The 19,417-nt window shown below is 31.6% G+C and overlaps 1 protein-coding gene across 4 annotated transcripts in view; it reads right to left on the bottom strand.

Annotated features, from left to right (window-relative positions):
• LOC139514130 (serine/threonine-protein kinase MRCK alpha-like) overlaps positions 1-19,417 on the bottom strand; it is a 54,938-nt gene that overhangs the window by 26,136 nt on the left and 9,385 nt on the right. For 2 of the 4 annotated variants that reach the window (XM_071302886.1, XM_071302888.1), the window contains exons 3-22: positions 18,332-18,415; positions 16,350-16,445; positions 15,661-15,903; positions 12,214-12,270; positions 10,617-10,760; positions 9,613-9,775; positions 9,126-9,208; positions 8,783-8,862; positions 8,325-8,464; positions 7,900-8,022; positions 7,396-7,511; positions 6,869-6,975; positions 6,208-6,343; positions 5,433-5,605; positions 4,598-4,892; positions 3,240-3,364; positions 2,538-2,640; positions 1,921-2,072; positions 1,418-1,521; positions 515-529 (exon numbers count right to left, since the gene is read on the bottom strand). In XM_071302886.1, coding sequence (XP_071158987.1) covers positions 515-529; positions 1,418-1,521; positions 1,921-2,072; positions 2,538-2,640; positions 3,240-3,364; positions 4,598-4,892; positions 5,433-5,605; positions 6,208-6,343; positions 6,869-6,975; positions 7,396-7,511; positions 7,900-8,022; positions 8,325-8,464; positions 8,783-8,862; positions 9,126-9,208; positions 9,613-9,775; positions 10,617-10,760; positions 12,214-12,270; positions 15,661-15,903; positions 16,350-16,445; positions 18,332-18,415 — 2,539 coding nt within the window. Of the gene's footprint in view, positions 1-514; positions 530-1,417; positions 1,522-1,920; positions 2,073-2,537; positions 2,641-3,239; positions 3,365-4,597; positions 4,893-5,432; positions 5,606-6,207; positions 6,344-6,868; positions 6,976-7,395; positions 7,512-7,899; positions 8,023-8,324; positions 8,465-8,782; positions 8,863-9,125; positions 9,209-9,612; positions 9,776-10,616; positions 10,761-11,089; positions 11,147-11,795; positions 11,853-12,213; positions 12,271-15,660; positions 15,904-16,349; positions 16,446-18,331; positions 18,416-19,417 lie in introns of all 4 variants that reach the window. The other 2 variants (XM_071302885.1, XM_071302887.1) reach the window with 2 other exon arrangements.

The following is a 19,417-nucleotide window of genomic DNA, read 5'->3' as shown; positions in this document are numbered from 1 at the left end:
AGCAAAGGGTTTAAAATTATACAGTGAAACACAATTGCTGTTTAGAATACAGAGACGTCTAGCTACAATATAATTGATGTTAATGTATATATACAATGTATTTAATGTATAGTAACAACTGCCAGATATATCCTAGCTAACTATACCTAGCAAGTTGTAGAAAGAGTGTTACAGACTATTTCATTAAAACAGAGGTGAGAGGGTAGAGTTTTTGACATGGGTTATGTCCCTTTGTTGAATGCAAAATAAACTACTCCATGCAAACATGATTTAAGATTTCTTTCCCATCCTCTCACGTCCATTTTAATGGAATAAACCTTAAAGATTTACTTGAGTTTACATTGAACCATGAAAAATATGTATCATATGAGGTTTTAGATCTATTAGAATGCAGATATACATTGCAGGACTGGCCGTAAGCTAAGCCGGATGGTCAAGTTAAAAGCAAGATAAATTGGGTTTATAAATATTAAGCAACTTAGGTGTATTTTAACTGCATATAGAGCCTTCTTACCTGTATTTCCACTTGCTGAAATCAAATAGAGGACTAAACATTTGCCTGACAAATTTTAGAGGATTTACCATAGTTTTATTACTGCCTGCGCATACCAAGAGCTTCAATTTAAATATACTTTGAAAAAATTCAAGCACAGATGAAATTAAAATTTTCTAATGTTAATCATTTGCAATTTAAATGTAGGTGTAGATGAATTTTATAATTTATAAAACATTATAATGTTCTTTCTGAAGGTGCTCTGAAAAATCTTGTGTTTGGAAGAGTAGCCTTTAAAGTTTGTTTGTAAGATGAGTGGGGGACATCACTTCATAACTGATATTGAGGCATTGAATTACTCAGAATTTAAGTCAAACAAATGTTGATAGTCAAAAAGTTTCAAAATCATGTGGGAAAAGAATAAAATAGCCTAGAACTAAAGGAATTCACTTGTAAGATTTTATAAATGCTGGGTGTATCAAGTTCTACTTTAAAAGATTTAAGTATACAAGCTCTAAATTAAAGGTCTTAACTAAACTATGGCCTATTAAGCAACTTCTTGAAATCTTTTTTTCAAACAGTTTTAATATTTCTACTTAAGGTATGTGGTCAAAAGCTCTTGGACTATTCATATCTACACATCATATGTTCCATTTACATATAATTTATGACATGTGATTCTTGAGATTCAAATTTCTTTGAATTCTTTCAATTCAGTGTTGAACATGCATTCATGATAGAAAAGCATAGTAAAACAAGCAAACATGATATTCCTAACTAAACTAATGAAAATGGACCTGTATAACTGCAAAGATTTCATTCCTTTTGAAATATTGCAAAAGAAATATTTATTATAGTTTTATGACATGCCCTCATGAGCACTCAATGTAAAATTAATAAATGAGATGATTAAATATATCTTACAATCTGCAATATCTTGTTTCTCTAATAATGTCTCCTTCTCTTTCCTAAGTTCTTCTACTTCTTTGGATAATTTTTCTATAATTGTGTCTTGTTCATGGTTTTTCCTACAAAATTTAATTACAGTTTTATCTGCTCACCATTATATGCATCACACTAAAATATAATGTTTATTTTAAGTGTGTAAATACTTATCTTTTATCAATGTTTATGTTCAAATGTTCAAACTTTATTAAAAATATCGTAAATTTTCCTTTATACCTAGATCCATGTGTTAAGAAAAATCCTGCATTAACTAGCATGGAAACCATTGTAGAAGTTTGTTCCTAACTAAGAATTTCTTCAAGAAATTAGGACAACTTATATTAATCCCTTTCCACTTAAAAGGCAGCACTCACACTCACAAAGTTGAAAGGGATTAATATAAGTTGCAAAACTTGTTTCCCAATCCACTATAAATAAATATGTTTAAACTAAGAAATTAAGAACTCCATATTTTGGCTTACTTTTCAAAACTAACAACAGATGATTTTAACTTTGATAATTCATCAGCTATCTGTTGTTTTGCCTGGATTTCACTTTGTAGACTAGACTGTAGTGTAAGTAGCTCCATCTTGTCAAGTCTCTGAGATCTACGGTTTCTCCATCTCTGCCGATTCTATATAATATAAATAGTTAGAAAATAAGAAATTTTTAATAAATAATAATAATAATTAATCCTACAGGTTTTAACATCTACTGTTTTTAACATCTACTGTTTTTTTTATTGATTTATTTTATTTTTACATAGCTAAATTGGACAACTGAGCACATGACAGGTAAAGCAGAATTGGCGTTCCATTCAAGAGCACCTTTTTTACTTCCAAATTTTTTGTGTCCAAGTTTTAGGTTTCTCTATTCCTTTTTGTTTTTTAAGTAAAGGCATTTCTTAGCTATGTTATGTTCAGTATGTATGTTTTGTCTTTTAGGGTAGATGTCATTCCATTAAAGTGACTAAAACTTTCAGAAATTTTTTTTTTAATTTACTTCTATGGGTCTTTTAAGGTTTCTGTATATCTAAAGGGGCCCAAATTATTAGTGTCATTAAACCATTAATAAATGTTGCATTAGAATGTAAACTTACAGAATCATCAGAAACTCCCATGACTTTAAGGTTCTCCAATTCCTCTGTCATTTTAGTAGCCAAAGCCTGGAGATAACCTCTGGCATCCTTCTCATCACTCACCCTACAAAATCATCAATTCATAAGGTCAATTCAAAACTTATTGTGACCACAAAAAGAGTTCACAAAAAACCCTGCCAAATCAACTCTCTGATACATTTAATGTTAAACTTTCTAATTACTAATCTAATTATATACATGATTTGGAAACTGATGTTCAATGGTCGTCATTTTTTTATGTGGTTCATAAACGTTTCTCGTTTTAGACCATTAGATTAGATGGTTGGTTTCTCCATTTAAATAGTTTTACACTAGTTATTTTCTTTGGGCCCTGTATAGCTTGCTGTTAGTTGTGAGCCAAGGCTCCGTGTTGAAGACCGTACTTTGACCTATAATGGTTTAGTTTTGCAAATTATAACTCTGATGGAAAGTTGTCTCATTGGCACTCATACCACATCTTTTTATATCTATGAACATGTACTTCCTCTATGTTAAATCTGTTCAGTGATTTTTGTTTATAAAATAATCGTTACTATTAGCCTTCTCTATTCTTAAAACTCTCTAATGTTTAAATCAAAATAATAAGAAAATTTAGTCAAATTCTACTATGGAGAAGACTAATATTATAAATGTTTTTTGTGCTACAGTATAAATACTAATTACCATTTGATGATTTCTGAGATTTGCGCCTCCCATTGAGCCACAGATTCTCGTTTATCATAAATGTCTCTCATTTCTTGTTCTAACTGCATCTTTTCCTTGTTCATAGCTCTCAAAGCATTCTCTTGCTGTAATAAAACAATATTTATCAAAATCAAAATCAAAATATAATCAATAATTCTTGCAATTCAGTTTTTTTATTTCAAAATACTGTAAATTTAAAAACTATTGTGATGTTATTTTCTATGGGAATATTAAGACCAGTAATTTACAGAATTTGGAAATTCTGAAAAATGTGAAGTATCTCATTTTTTTTTTTAAATCTATACATAAGGTGCAACAAAATTTCTGCTTCCTTGTATACATCATTTGACTCATTGATTAGTTTTTGTGTAAAACTCAGATACAATTTTTCCGAATTCTTATCTTATGAGTCTTTCCTCTTACCCCTAATTGATATATCATGCACCACTTTTACTAGAAGCTCAAACATGAATTGTTGCAAATATATCAAACTTTAATCTTCTCATATATAAATACCAAAACAATAGAATATGCCACAAAATCTGCTAGAATGGGATAAACATGTAAAATTATCAGCAAAACAAGAATGTGTCCAAAGTACAAGGATGCCCCACTCGCACTATCCTTTTCCATGTTCCATGGACCGTGAAATTGGGTAATAATCTAATTTGGTATTAAAATTAGAAAGATTATACTATAGGGAACATATGTACTAAGTTTCAAGTTGATTGGACTTCAATTTTATCAAAAACTACCTTGACCAAAAACTTTAACCTGAAACTCCCACTTTCATTTTCTATGTTTAGTGGACCGTGCAATTGGGGTCAAAAGTCTAATTTGGCTTCAAAATTAAAAAGATTATATCATAAGCAACAAGTTTAATAAGTTTCAAGTTGATTGGACTTCAGCTTCACCAAAAACTACCTTGACCAAAAACTTTAACCTGAAACTCCCACTTTCATTTTCTATGTTCAGTGGGCCGTGAAATTGGGGTCAAAAGTCTAATTTGGCTTTAAAATTAGAAAGATCACATCATAAGCAACAAGTCTACTAAATTTCAAGTTGATTGGACTTCAGCTTCATCAAAAACTACCTTGACCAAAAACTTTAACCTGAACGGACGGACGCACAGAAGAACGGAGCCACAGACCAGAAAACATAATGCCCCTCTACTATCGTAGGTGGGGCATAATAAATTGGTTTACAAGCTAAGAACAAAAGTAGCAACCACAATTTATTTTGTTAACTTTCCTAGGATTAAACCTACAAGCGATTTTAAGACGCATGCCTCAAAATAACCAACAAACTGGTTATCCCACTAGAAGTAATATACTTACTGATGAGATTTCATCTTTTAATCTATCATTTTCCTCTCCTATCAACGCATGCTGTCTCTCTGAATGTTCTAATTGTAATTTTAACCTTTGAATTCTACTAGCAACCTCATCCTCGGACACATTATTTTTTAATTTGTCTTTTAACGTCAATATTTCTTTCCTTAATTCTTTATCCTTATGTTCATGTTCACTTAATGAAAATTTTAAATCACTTATTTCTGACTGATATTTGCTGGTCACTCTAGAAACTTTCTCTTCCTTTTCAACTTTGGTCTTCTCTAACTGGCTTTTTAATCTGAAAAACAAATTCAAGGATCACACATGATACATAAACTATAAATTTACATTGTGGCAAATAGGATTAAGAAACAAGCAAATTGTCAAACTGAACTTATGATGGATAATCCAAAAATAAATGTAGGGAAAATCATGTCATAAATAATAACATTTAAACCCTACCCCCAACTAGAAACACATGGCAGACATAAAATTCATTACTGATCCTCCATTCAAAACTAAAACTAGAAAAAAGTATAAGCAGAGGTCACAAATTCATTTCATCACCTTTCCCCTTTTGCAGATATAGCAATATTCATGATTTTTAATTGCTATGAGGAAACTCCAAAATTCAATTTGATCAATAATTAAATAGTTGCACATTGCTTTATCATAAATGTATACAATAATAAAATTTTGCTCAAAGATTCATCAAAGAAATCCTGTCCTTGGATTATGAGGAGTTTCAGATTCTATGAATAAAAAGACAATTACTATAATACACCCCTGCTTCAGTCAGCAGGAATACAACTAATCGCATCTATAACCTATAGTTTACCTTGAGACTTCTTGTGTTAATTCTATATTTGCCGGATTAGATGCCCTCCCCAAGTTTTTCCTTTTAATACCCTCTATTTCTTGTTCTAATTCTCTAGTGTACTGTTCTGCTCTCTCTCGTAACTTCTTTTCTTTACTAGATTCTGATTTAAACTCTTCTAAATGGTTTTGTAACTGTAAAAAAATACAAAGATATATACAGTATTTTTTTCATTTTTACGCTAAATGATAAAAGATTATGTAAATACAAACAAGTCAGAAAGCCAACAACACAATTTATCAAAACTATGGACACATACATGTAGCAACCAATCCACATGTAGGTAACCTTCTTTTTGTCAAACTTTAGGTTAAATTTGAGTGGATAGATGTCTGTTCTCTGTAGGCAGGTGGAATTAAGAATATCCATCTTAATAGTAGTGTATACTGAGAACAATATATGGTCTTAAATATGGACAGTCACATGATGGCATATTTTATAACTTAATATGGACCAAAATGTAAACAAGATGTGTATAAGTTCCAACAGAGATGATGAAATATGTGGAAACTTGTTCTGGAGAACCTGCCAAAATATATACATGACTAAATTAAAAAGTTGCAGAGAAGATTATAAACTACTACATGTTGCACACGCAAGGCACGTACGTATCTTTAATACTAAGAAAATCAATGTTTAAGTACTGAAAGATATATCACACAAGACTTAACAATTCAATTAGGATCATTATGTACATTTGCTTTGAATATTATCTTTTGTTCAGAATTAATATTACCTCAGACATGGATTTCTCAATTCTTCTTCGTTCGTTCTTCATACTATCCAGTTTCCTCTTGCTCTCGTCAACCTCATCTTCTTTGTTCCGTAATTCTCTTGTTAGCTCTTTTACTTTGGATTGGGTCTTTAACAGTCTGCACAAAATAGAAGAATATTTAAAAGCCCTCTTATTTTGTCATTACATCTTTCAGTATTTGTATAAATCTAAAAGAATGTTACTATTCACATAATAAGAGTATTCACATAATAAGAGAAACCCATAGTAAAAACAAAACATAAAACAGATACTATAAACCTTTTTTTTATGAGCAAATTATTGTTGCGACTCCAAAAGTAATGCCAAAATAAAACTATTTTACAACAAAGCCGTTTATCAGAGTGAAATCACCTTGAATTACCCCGATTCCTAATGATTCTCTTAACACCAGCAAGGGGACATGCAGAATGCTATAAACCTTCCACTATACATACTAGAAATTTTGTTTGTGCTGCTATTAATATATTCAGGATCATTTAATGCATCTTGTTGTGTCTACAATTGTCTATTTTATAGACTGGTATCATATTTTCGAATTGGCTACCCTGGTTACCACGTATGTTTTAATGGAACAACCCTCAGTTGTTAATTATCAATTTAGAACAAGAAATAAATAACTTACGAATCGTTTGTGTCTGTGTACTGTTCTATTGTAATTTTTTGTTTTGCTAAAGCTTCTTTTAATTCTCTTGACTGTTGTTTATACTTGTCTCTGAAGTCTTGTAATTCCTGTAGAATAAAATGTAACTGTTAATGTATTTCTCAATGAAAACATCTTCAATAAGGACAATTCTTTATGGGGACCAATTTTTATGTTTACAGGGATAATTACATTTCATTGGCTACTGATTTCTTTGTTTTGAATTTTCTTATTCATGGGTCACAATGATGTCCATCTAACATAATATCATATGAACAATAATGAATCCACATTATTTGATTTAGGGTGTCCCCTGTTACCTTTTATGAAATGATAAAAACTTCAAATTACTTTGAGAACTCAACACCAAAATTCTTCATTTAATTATTATTTCCCCTCCCTCAAAGAAAATATACTTCAAACATTTAAACTGGAGATTACTTTTTAATATCAGAATTTTCCTTGAAATATTTTTATACCAACAAGATTTTTTTTAAATTACAAATTACTTTTTCTAATGCATTTTTCTCCTCCTCTATGAGTTTTATTTTTCTCTCTAGTTCCTGTTTGTTGTCTTGAGCTCTCTTCAGTTCTTGTTCAATAGCACTAATTTCTGTCTGAGACTCTGTAAAAAGAAAAATCAAGTAAAACATCTTTCTATGGGCAAAAAATCTGAAGAATAAACCAAACAAACAAAAACATTTGGCATTTGGCAATCAAACGACATCTTCTTATTTTTGTATTTAGACTATAATTGATTGAATGAAAAGTCTGTTCCTTCAAATCAAGTTTCAAACTTTCTACTGCTTCTGTTTTTTAAGTTGAAGAGCAATTAAATTTCCCTTGTACTGGTTATTTTTTTTATTTTATTTCCTTAACATTCAACCCTTTTCAAATGTTCAAGCACATGAAGCTGTAAACATTCATCCTGTATGTGTCCAGGAAAGTATGTGAACATAAATTTGTTCTAACAGCAAAAATAAAATGAATTCTAAAAGAAATGAGTATTTTACCTGCAACAACTTTATGTAAGACAGCGATTTCTTCCTTCAGATGTCGAGATTCTGACTCTGATGCTCCTGAGGCTGCAGCACCACTCGCTTCTGATGATAATCTTTGAACTGTTACAGTAGATTCTACAATATAAATATACTACATGGTAAAGTCAATATTTCTACTTATTTTTTATAACTGGATGGACTTGTTTATAATGCTATTGTGAAAGGCTATAATCCTTCTGAAAAATCACATTCATTCTATCGTTTTTACCGCTTGACAATTAGGTAAAACTGATAGTTTTCCTTTTTTAATCATATGCAAAATTAAGCTTTTTGTCTGTTGTTCTCTTTAAAATCACAGTCAAGATCACAGTGTATCCACTGGACCGATGAACCCTCCCCAAAATATCTAAATACAAACAGATCTTGACAATAGATACCTTGAAGTTTCCTTTTCAGCTCTGTGTTTTCTCTGTCTAGATTTTTGATTCTCCTTTCAAATGCCTCTACAGCTAATGATTCAAGATTAGATGGATCAATATCACCAACGTCTTGAAGGTTTCCAAGATCAGAAATTTGACTGAAAAAAAATTTGATATCATACTTTGCATATAATATTAATTACATTTTCAACAAACCATCTCTTCTAAATAAAATAAACATACCCTCCTAAAATGATCTGAAACAGTAAGTTGGTATATAACAGAGATTTATAAAAGGTTGAATCCTACATAGCTGTAAAAAATAAACATATATTTTGGGCGTTTCAAAGCACCATTATTATTTTCAGAGGAAAGTATTAAAGAAATTTATTCCAAGGTGTTTTAATAAACAGTTTAAACATTGCAATCAGTATTCTTTATTCAGTAAAGGTTGATTATAAGACTACCAAACTTACCTATGAGAGGTAAAAGTAAATCCTACAAATGGTAAGTGATGACCAGTAAAGGTAGCATTCGTCGAGGGAGGTATAGAATCCTGCAAAAACAAAATTTATATCATCTAACCATCTTTTTCTATACAAATGAATTATGATGTCTGACCTATCTATTTGATCTTTTTTCTTATTTAATGTTGTGGCAATGAAATGAAAAGACTTACTGAACAAATTAAATATGACAACAGAATTCAAAATACTGATTCTTTTAAACCAAAGCTATGTTAAGTAAAGCCAATATGATCATAACAATCTAGTAAATGAAATAAAATTTTGCATATACTAATGGATCTTCAAAACTCACAGTATGTGTAAAGTCTGAGTCATCTACATCAAAGTTGGACGTGTCTGTCGGACTGCTAACTTCTGGGACATAAGGAGCATTCACTGAAATAGTACAGAAAATACAAATAAATTTATACCAATATATATGTCTACTATTGGATTAAATGTTCCTAAAACTAAGGGTAATTTTATGAAATTATGAAAGTGTTCAGAGTTTAACTTACGATATAGAAACTGTTTGATTGTCAAGACTCTACATTAATCTTAAATTGTTTTGTTTTTGTTTTGTTTAACCCAAGGGCTGATAAGGGTATAGAAATGTGTTCATATGTTCATAATATGCTAGTAAAACTCAAGCAATCAAAAAGTGTTCATTTTGCTGGACAGGATGTCTGAATTTGCAGCCACATCCTGTCAGAATGGAGAAACTTCAACCTAATTTCTGTAAACCCCTATCCAAACACTCATACATAAAATAAACAAAACTGCAAAAGAGAGGTACTAACTTTCTCTAATGTTTTCCCAGTCAATACCAGAAAACCAGGGGTGTTGTTTGAATTCATCCAGACCAGTTCTACCAAATCTAGTCTCAGCACTACATATCAATTTCTTTATCAAATCTGTGGCATCATCACTGATCTCTATATCGCAGGGAAATTCAAAACGGGACTGAAACACAAAAATATATATTTAAAGTTAAATTCTTATACAAGTAACTCACTCAGCTTGTGAGTTTGAAAATCTGTTAATATTTATAATATTCTTGTAATATTTTCCGACCCTATAGCACTTTTTGTCTTCTGATAACTCTACATTGTGACTTCTTCATTTAATGCTTTTTTTAAAATTTCTGCACATGTTCAATAGAATATTTAATATACGGTTGTAAATCCAAGTGAGGATGTTATCATTCAAAAATCTATTTCTATTTCAGTGTCATCCACTTTTGCTAATGACCTGAAATGTAGATTGGATTTGGAAAAACCTTTCAGATGCATTGATGCTCTTCAGCTTCAGACTTTATTTGGCCTTTTAATCTGTTTTCATTCAAGCTTCACTGATGAGTCATTTGTTGACAAAAAGCATGTCTGACATTAAAATTTGAAATTTGATTCATTCTAGTATTCAATCATTGTCAATGATGAGTTTATTCATATTTTGAGTTATTGAAATTTTCCTATGGTTTTGTATCCTCTGTTAAAAATTAAATATCTTCTTTGTCCATCAACCTCAAAAGAAGTAGAAAGCTTAGGGTCCTATTTTAAACAGGCATTAGAACTGAGGACAGGGGACTCTTGATTTATTTATAAAATATATTTATATATCATATAGATAGATTGTTTTGCTTTTTTGCTTTTTTTGTTTTCATGGTTTTGTTTGTTAAATGTATTTTGTGTATGTTTATATTGTTTGTCACAAACTTTTTGTTCAGAGTTTATATGACAATAAATATTTGAATTGAATTGTTAAACCTGACGAACTAACCTATGGTTTTGTATGTTTGATTTACCTGATGGTTCATAATTTTTCCATAGGTTTCTACCAGAGATTCAGCATAGAAAGGTGTCTCTCCTATTAACATTTCAAATATACAAACACCTATTGACCACCAATCACATTCAGGACCATAACGACCATGGCCATCTTCCATTGCCTGCAAACAAAATATCAAAAAGTTTTGAAATATGACAAATTTGAAGACATTCAATAACCATATAAAACTAAAGAATTTTTTGTTGGTATAGAAAATTAAACATATTTCATATGGACTAAATGTCTTATCATATTTCATATAAATAACAGTGGTTCATCTGTTTTACTGGAACATTTCAACTATCATTTCTTTCCATAAGCTTTTTCAATACACACCATATAAACTACATTTTATACTCTCTAACTTGATTACTTTGCAATATTTACATAAATTTTTTTTGACACATTGCAAGACCATTGATTTATCAAACTTAACTATTGTGTACTTACCCTAAGGATTTCAGGAGAAATGTAATCAGGTGTGCCTACTGCTCTAGAGGATCGCACCTATTGTGTACTTACCCTAAGGATTTCAGGAGAAATGTAATCAGGTGTGCCTACTGCTCTAGAGGATCGCACCTATTGTGTACTTACCCTAAGGATTTCAGGAGAAATGTAATCAGGTGTGCCTACTGCTCTAGAGGATCGCACCTATTGTGTACTTACCCTAAGGATTTCAGGAGAAATGTAATCAGGTGTACCTTCTGCTCTAAAGGATCGGACCTATTGTGTACTTACCCTAAGGATTTCAGGAGAAATGTAATCAGATGTATCTACTGCTCTAGAGGATCGGACCTAACGGTACTTACCCTAAGGATTTCAGGAGAAATGTAATCAGGTGTACCTTCTGCTCTAAAGGATCGGACCTATTGTGTACTTACCCTAAGGATTTCAGGAGAAATGTAATCAGATGTATCTACTGCTCTAGAGGATCGGACCTAACGGTACTTACCCTAAGGATTTCAGGAGAGAGGTAATCAGGTGTACTGGATCGCACCTATTGTGTACTTACCCTAAGGATTTCAGGAGAGATGTAATCAGGTGTACCTACTGCTCTAGAGGATCGAACCTATTGTGTACTTACCCTAAGGATTTCAGGAGAAATGTAATCAGGTGTACCTTCTGCTCTAGAGGATCGAATCTATTGTGTACTTACCCTAAGGATTTCAGGAGAAATGTAATCAGGTGTGCCTACTGCTCTAGAGGATCGCACCTATTGTGTACTTACCCTAAGGATTTCAGGAGAAATGTAATCAGGTGTACCTTCTGCTCTAAAGGATCGGACCTATTGTGTACTTACCCTAAGGATTTCAGGAGAAATGTAATCAGATGTATCTACTGCTCTAGAGGATCGGACCTAACGGTACTTACCCTAAGGATTTCAGGAGAAATGTAATCAGGTGTACCTTCTGCTCTAAAGGATCGGACCTATTGTGTACTTACCCTAAGGATTTCAGGAGAAATGTAATCAGATGTATCTACTGCTCTAGAGGATCGGACCTAACGGTACTTACCCTAAGGATTTCAGGAGAGAGGTAATCAGGTGTACTGGATCGCACCTATTGTGTACTTACCCTAAGGATTTCAGGAGAGATGTAATCAGGTGTACCTACTGCTCTAGAGGATCGAACCTAAAATACAGAAACAACTGTATTATTAAATGGAACAAAGAGTGCCAATATAATTTATTGATAAATATCATTTCTGAACTTCCACAAACTTTTAAATTGTTTATAAGTCAAAGTAAAAAAGTACTGTTTAAGTCAACTCAATTGTCTTAAGATCTGAGTTCTCCACTGAAATACCATCTCGATAACTGTCAAGATGAAGGACAGCAATAAAAATGATGTCCAGTAAACATACATTTATAATTTATATCTCTATACAGCTTAAGTATGAAGTCTTTTTCATATATCTCTTTTTCCAAAATCTATCATGGAGAACATGGGTTAGGTCTAGGTGTCCACAATAACAAGACATGGGATTTTTTCATATCAAAACAGGGTGGATTTGTGCATAGTTGGAATTCTTTTTGCACTATTTTATTAACATCTGTTAGAAATGAGTCTTGTGTAATTCAAACAAGAAAATTTTCTGCATGGATTCATTTATGAAAGTAATGCATTCGAATTGTTATTCAATTAATATAATTATTCACATTCTTTAAATCAGATTTATTTCCTTAATCATAAATTGCGATACAGTAACTGAATTTCTAAAAGGACGGAATTTTAAATGCTCAGTTTACCATTACTTTGAAAGTTTTTCCAATAATGTGATATTATAAATACCATTTATCTATTCCTTTCATATTTTAAAGACATTAAAATAATTCAAACATAAACTGCAAAATTTACTACACTGTTATCTTCTTTTTTTACAACATGTAATATTGTGCATACTATTATTTTCTCAGGTATCAGATTTCATGATTGAAGAAAAAAATGATATTTTGAGGGCAATTAACTTTTAAGCGAATTCATAATTTGATCCTTACAAAGTAAATAAAATTCATTTGTAATGATTTTTCAAGTATTTAAACTTGTGATTTTCCCCTTCACTTTATCAAAGTGAAAGTATCTCAAAAACAAGAATGTGTCCATAGTACATGAATGCCCCACTCGCACTATCATTTTCTATGTTCATTGGACCGTGAAATTGGGGTCAAAAGTTTAATTTGGCTTTAAAATTAGAAAGATCATATCATAAGGAACATGTGTACTAAGTTTCAAGTTGATTGGACTTCAACTTCATCAAAAACTACCTTGACCAAAAACTTTAACCTGAAGCGGGACAGACGGAAGAACGAACAGACAGACGGATGAAGGAACAGAGACAGACAGACAGACAGACAGACAGACAGACAGACAGACAGACAGACAGACAGACAGACAGACAGACAGACAGACAGACAGACAGACAGACAGACAAACGGACGCACAGACCAGAAAACATAATGCCCCTCTACTATCGTAGGTGGGGCATAAAAACGTTCTATGACACTTGGTCCAAAACTGTAATATAAAAAGCTGAAATAAAGCTTCAAAGAATGAACAAATAAAAACAGGTCACCAATAAGGAAAAAAACATATTTTGCCTTAAAACCCAAATTATGGCGGGAAAATGGGTGAAATGTCTTTTTTAGCCTTTCACAGACATGACAGATACACATAATAACAATAATATTCTTTAAGTGACAAAACTACAATGATTTAACATTTCTAATCATTCAAAATATTAAAAACAAGAATGTGTCCTCAGTACACGAATGCCCCACTCGCACTATCATTTTCCATGTTCAGTGGACCGTGAAATTGGGGTAAAAACTCTAATTTGGCATTAAAATTAGAAAGATCATATCATAGGGGACATGTGTACTAAGTTTGAAGTCGATTGGACTTAAACTTCATCAAAAACTACCTTGACCAAAAACTTTAACCTGAAGCGGGACAGACGGACGGACGGACCAACGAACGGACGGACAGACGGACAGACCAGAAAACATAATGCCCCTCTACTATCGTAGGTGGGGCATAAGGTGGGGCATAAAAATATCGAATTTACAACGTAATCCATGCGTGAAATTATGCACAGTCGAATGGTCCCTATCCACCTTAAGTCAACTCAAATGATTATGTCTAAAGCTATGAGTTCTCCACTGAAATACCATTTAGTTAACTGTCAAGATGAAGGGCAGCATTAAAAGTTATGTCCCTTTAACATATATTTATATCTCTATACAGCTGAAGTATGAAGTCTTTTTCATATATCTCTTTTTCCAAAATCTATCATGAAGAACATGGGTTAGGTCAAGGTGTCCAAATGGCATGGTTTTTTTTATATTAAAAAGGGTGAAATTTGTGCAATATTTTCCTACCTAATAAAATTAATTCATTAGAAATAAGCCTTGTTTAATTTAAATGTAAAAATTTTCAGCATGGATTCATTTATGGAAGTGCTGCATTTGAAATGTCATTCAATTAATGTATTCACATTCTTTATATCAGATTTATTTCCCTAATCATAAATTGTGATACAGTACCTGAATTTCTAAAAAGATTGAATTTAAAAATGCTCAGTTTACCACTACTTTGAACATTTTCCCAATAATGTGATATTTAACACCATAAATCTATTCCTTTCAAATTTTAAAGACATTAAAATATTTCTAACATAAACTGCACCATTTAATAAACACTATTATCTTTTTTTTTAAACATGTACTATTTAAGATACCTTTATTTTCTCAGGTATCAAAATTTCATGATTGGAGAAAAAAATATTATCTCAAGGATAATTAACTTTTAGCAATTTCGTCATTTGATCTTTACAAAGTAACAAAAAATTAATTGTAATAATTTGTCCAGTATTCAAACTTGCAGTTTTCCCCTAGAGTAAATCAAAGTGAACAGGCATCCCACAAATAATAATCAATCAACAGTATTTAAGGTGGTACCAAACACCTCAACTAAAATTAATTTGGCACGTTTAATTTTCATATATTTTGACAAAATATTTACTTCAAACCATTGACAAAATAGTGAAAATTATAAAAAAAAAACAAGAATGTGTCCCCAGTACACGCATGCCCCATCTGCACTATCATTTTCTATGTTCAGTGGACTGAGAAAATGGGGGAAAATCTCTAATTTGGCATTAAAATTAGAAAGATCATATCATAGGGAACATGTGTACTAAGTTTAAAGTTTATTGGACTCCAACTTCATCAAAAACTACTTCGACCAAAAACTTTTACCTGAAGCGGGATGAACGGACGGACGCACAGACCATAAAACATAATGCCCATAAATGGGGCATAAAAAATTGAACAACACGCATTATTGGAAAAAAAAATTCCTTGGAATATATACAGCAGAACTTGCCAAACACTAATTTTGATCATTTAGAAGCTTAATATTTCATTCACTAAACAAAGTAATTAAAACATTCAGCTGATTTTTATAGAGTTATCTCCCTGCAGTGTTATGTAGTATAATGTATTTAGTTTCTCCACTCCTTACCGTGCCGTCCTCCTGTAATTTTAGACAAGAACCAAAGTCAGCTAGCACTATATGACCAGACAGATCTATTAACACATTGTCTGGCTTGATGTCTCTATGTACATATCCTAATTTATGAAGAGAACTAACGGCTAAAACCATTTCTGCTATATAAAATTTAGCTAAATCTTCAGGAAGGCCTTCTTCAAACTTGGTTAATAATGTCAACAAGTCACCACCACAATAATAATCCATCACTAAATACTGAAAACAAATATAATATTTTGTTATTAGGGATTATTGATTAATATAAAAGAGATTGATAATGTTTGTGCTAGATGCAATTTGAACTTAAGCTATAAAACCGGGTTAAATCCACCATTTTCTACATAAGGAAACCTGTACATATGTACTAAGTCAGGAATATGACAGTTGTTTTTCATTCATCTGATGTGTTAAGCTTTTGATTTTGATGATTGATAAAGATTTTCAATTTTGAATTTTCCGTGGAGTACAGTATTTTTATAATTTTACTTTTCTCAACAACTAATGCTGAAGAGCAATTGAGGAACTTTCCTAAGATGTATTCTCCCGATAGGACTGTAATTTTGGAAAGAATTCCACTTAACCCCCCTTCATTAACAAAATCAGCATGGCAAGGGGGGTTAAAAATGAAGACATGTCTGTATTGTAGTATTTATTATACTTACCAAGAAGTTTTCATCTTGAAAGGCATAATGAAGATTAGTTATCCATCGTCTATCTCCCTTGACTAAAACATCTCGTTCTTCTTTAAAACAAGCAGTCTGTAACAAAAATATACATTTTCTCCTTAATATGTTTGATAGAAAATATAAAGAATACTATTGTAATTTGTAATATCCAATGGAGATAGATGTGTTTACAAAATAAACAGGGGACTCTTAACTGAAAATTGTAACCTCCATTTGAGTTCCTTATTTTATTTGTTTAAAGTTATTTGAAACGAAATCACTTAGTCACTATAAATAAGTGGGAGGGGGGCGATGGCTTTTTTGTTTTGTTTTTAAGTCTGAACCCATTGAAGTTTCATCATTTTCTAGAATGCTGGTTTGATCCAACATTTTCCAAAGGAACAATAAGCCAAAGGAAAAATAGTTCTTACATTGTGAAGACATTTCTAAATTCATTGGCACGTCATGGTTTTAGATTTACCAATTTAATCTTATTAAAATTGCTTGGTATCGACACAAAAGTTTTTTTGTTTGGTTGAGCTAAATTGTCTTTTTGTTCCATAATAGATTAAATTCTGTTTCTTATAGTTCAGCTTAATTTGCAATAAGAAATTGTGTTTTTATTCATATCTTTTTTTTCTCATTTATTAGAGGAATAAAGTACCAAAAGACTGAAAATAAACTCTGGATTTGAAGCCTTTTAAAAAAAAGGAGCATAGTGATGATATAAGAATTAATTCTAAGTAAAAAATGTTATCTGTTTAACCTATCATATGCATATATTGTGACAAACAAATGACACATTAAACTGCACAATCAGAAATTACAAACATGTGACATAGCAAAAACCACTACACTTTGAAGTTGACAAATTAAAGTAGGTCACAACTTGATATAGATAAAATTAAATATCTTCAAAGGTGTGATCACTTGAAATGAGCACTCTCATGTTACTGTTTTTATCACAAACAGGAAGTGAAATCTTCTCTTTATGTCTAAATGATTTCATTTGAATAGGAGGAAGCACATGTCAAGCCTCATGTTACTGTATATGAAGTATCAACTGCAACATCACATTTTACTCATTTCATTTCTATTCCACAAATTACATAATAGGGGTACCATTTAGGAGGCACTTCAATTAAAATACAATGTATTATCAAAAGCAGTGTACATGTATTTTTTATTGTTTTTTTATTTAATCAAAGAGCTCATTAAAATCCAAAGAAAAATATATATCTTCTTAAGAATAATAAACAGAACAAATTTAGAAACCCTTTTCTATTTAGCAATTTTGTCACAACTTAAAAACAAAAGTGACAATGAAAGTTTAGGATAGGCACTTAAAAGAATAAATTAAGGGGGTATGCAAAGAAATCCACACATATTTTTGGTTTGCCTTATTACAGAGGTCAATTAAAATTCTATGAATAATGGGGATCAGCAAAATAGACAAACTAATGCTCATTTCTTTTATTTCTAGACTTGCCCTCTGTTTACATTTCAACATCTTTCATGTTATATTTAGATGAAACAAAACAGCATTATGATCCAGCTGTTTTTGTCTGTATGACATTTATACCTATAAAATATTGGATTGGCATGACAACCTTCTGTTTTTCTAACCTAACATGACCCAATAATCTGTCTTCACTGATGATCATGATATAACAAACATTTCCACAACATATTTATATCTGCTATAAAAATAAATCATTTTAACAAATGTTTGCATTTAATTATTTAAACTACTACATGGGTAACAGTGCAGGAAACCAGAAACCCAACCTTCACCTTCCAAAAACCAGGTGTGGTATTATTTCTGAAGATTTTATCTCAGACAACAGATAATTCTGCACCATTAATGCAGGATTGTGCATTTAATCTGCCATACTTAAGACAGAGCAGAAGATTTGTATTGTCAGATAAGAATTGAAATGTAATCCTGGATATATATCTAGCAGCTGATTATATATTACCTCTGCCCTTTTTAACATCTCCCATTTATTTAAGATCTTCATAGCAAATACTTTATCTGTATTCTTCAACTTCACTACTGCAACCTGTAAATAATATATATTTTTTTTATAATTTCTAACTTGTAAGTACTTTTAATTTTTATTAACATCAGCTCCCATCTGATATTTTGATACAAGCAGTACTAACAAAAATCGAACCAGGAACCCTTGTGTTAGTAGTCCGATGCACTAACCATGGCTCTCATAAAAATTTCAGGAACTCAATTTTCGGCTCTCCCTTGACACCATTTGCAAGTATGGTCTTAAGGAAACGATGATAGTCTGTCGGAAGGGGACGATAAATGGTTGAACCATGTTAAAGAGAGCCATATCTCTTGCACGTTTGAAGACACCCTTGTAGATTTCGAAAAAGAGAAGGCTAATGCCGCTACAAGGCAGCACTCGCACCCACAAAGTGGAAAGAGATTAATATAAGTTGCAAAACTAGTTTCCCAATCCACTATAAATAAATACGTGTTTAAACTAAACTAACAAAAATAAAGTAAAACTGTATGTAGACAAAGAAATGACAAAAGAGACAAAACCAATATATTTGCTTTTCAAATTTCCAAGAAAAACTCTATTTCCAATTTCACAGCTGATATGGATCCAGATTTTTAAAATAGGGGGCCCCAAACTGGGCAACAATTTTAGTTACATAAATATTTGGAGTAAGACATGTCACTGTAAAAAGTCTATGCATTAACCCTTGATATATGCAGATCCATACACGAGGGGGGTAGGGTACCTTGCCCACAGCTTTTTATGTCCAAATGTGGCAATGCACAGGGCAAATGCATATATTTCTGTTGATTATCAATGGACACATTCAAAATCAATCTATACTTTATATCTCAAAATAAATTGATTCTTTAAAATAAAAGATCACGGTTCATGTATGAGAATATAAAGAATAAAATTCACAGTAATTATCAAATCATGAAATGTCATAATACTACAACAAACATCACATTGTACATCCTTGAATTCACTTTTTTTTTTTTGGGGGGGGGGGGGGGGGGGGGGGGGGGGGGGGGGGGGAGGGGA

Source organism: Mytilus edulis, chromosome 3 (genome assembly GCF_963676685.1).
Source record: "Mytilus edulis chromosome 3, xbMytEdul2.2, whole genome shotgun sequence".
NCBI lineage: Eukaryota > Metazoa > Mollusca > Bivalvia > Mytilida > Mytilidae > Mytilus > Mytilus edulis.
Note: the sequence above shows the minus strand (reverse complement) of the source record. Positions and strands in the feature narration are given on the sequence as shown.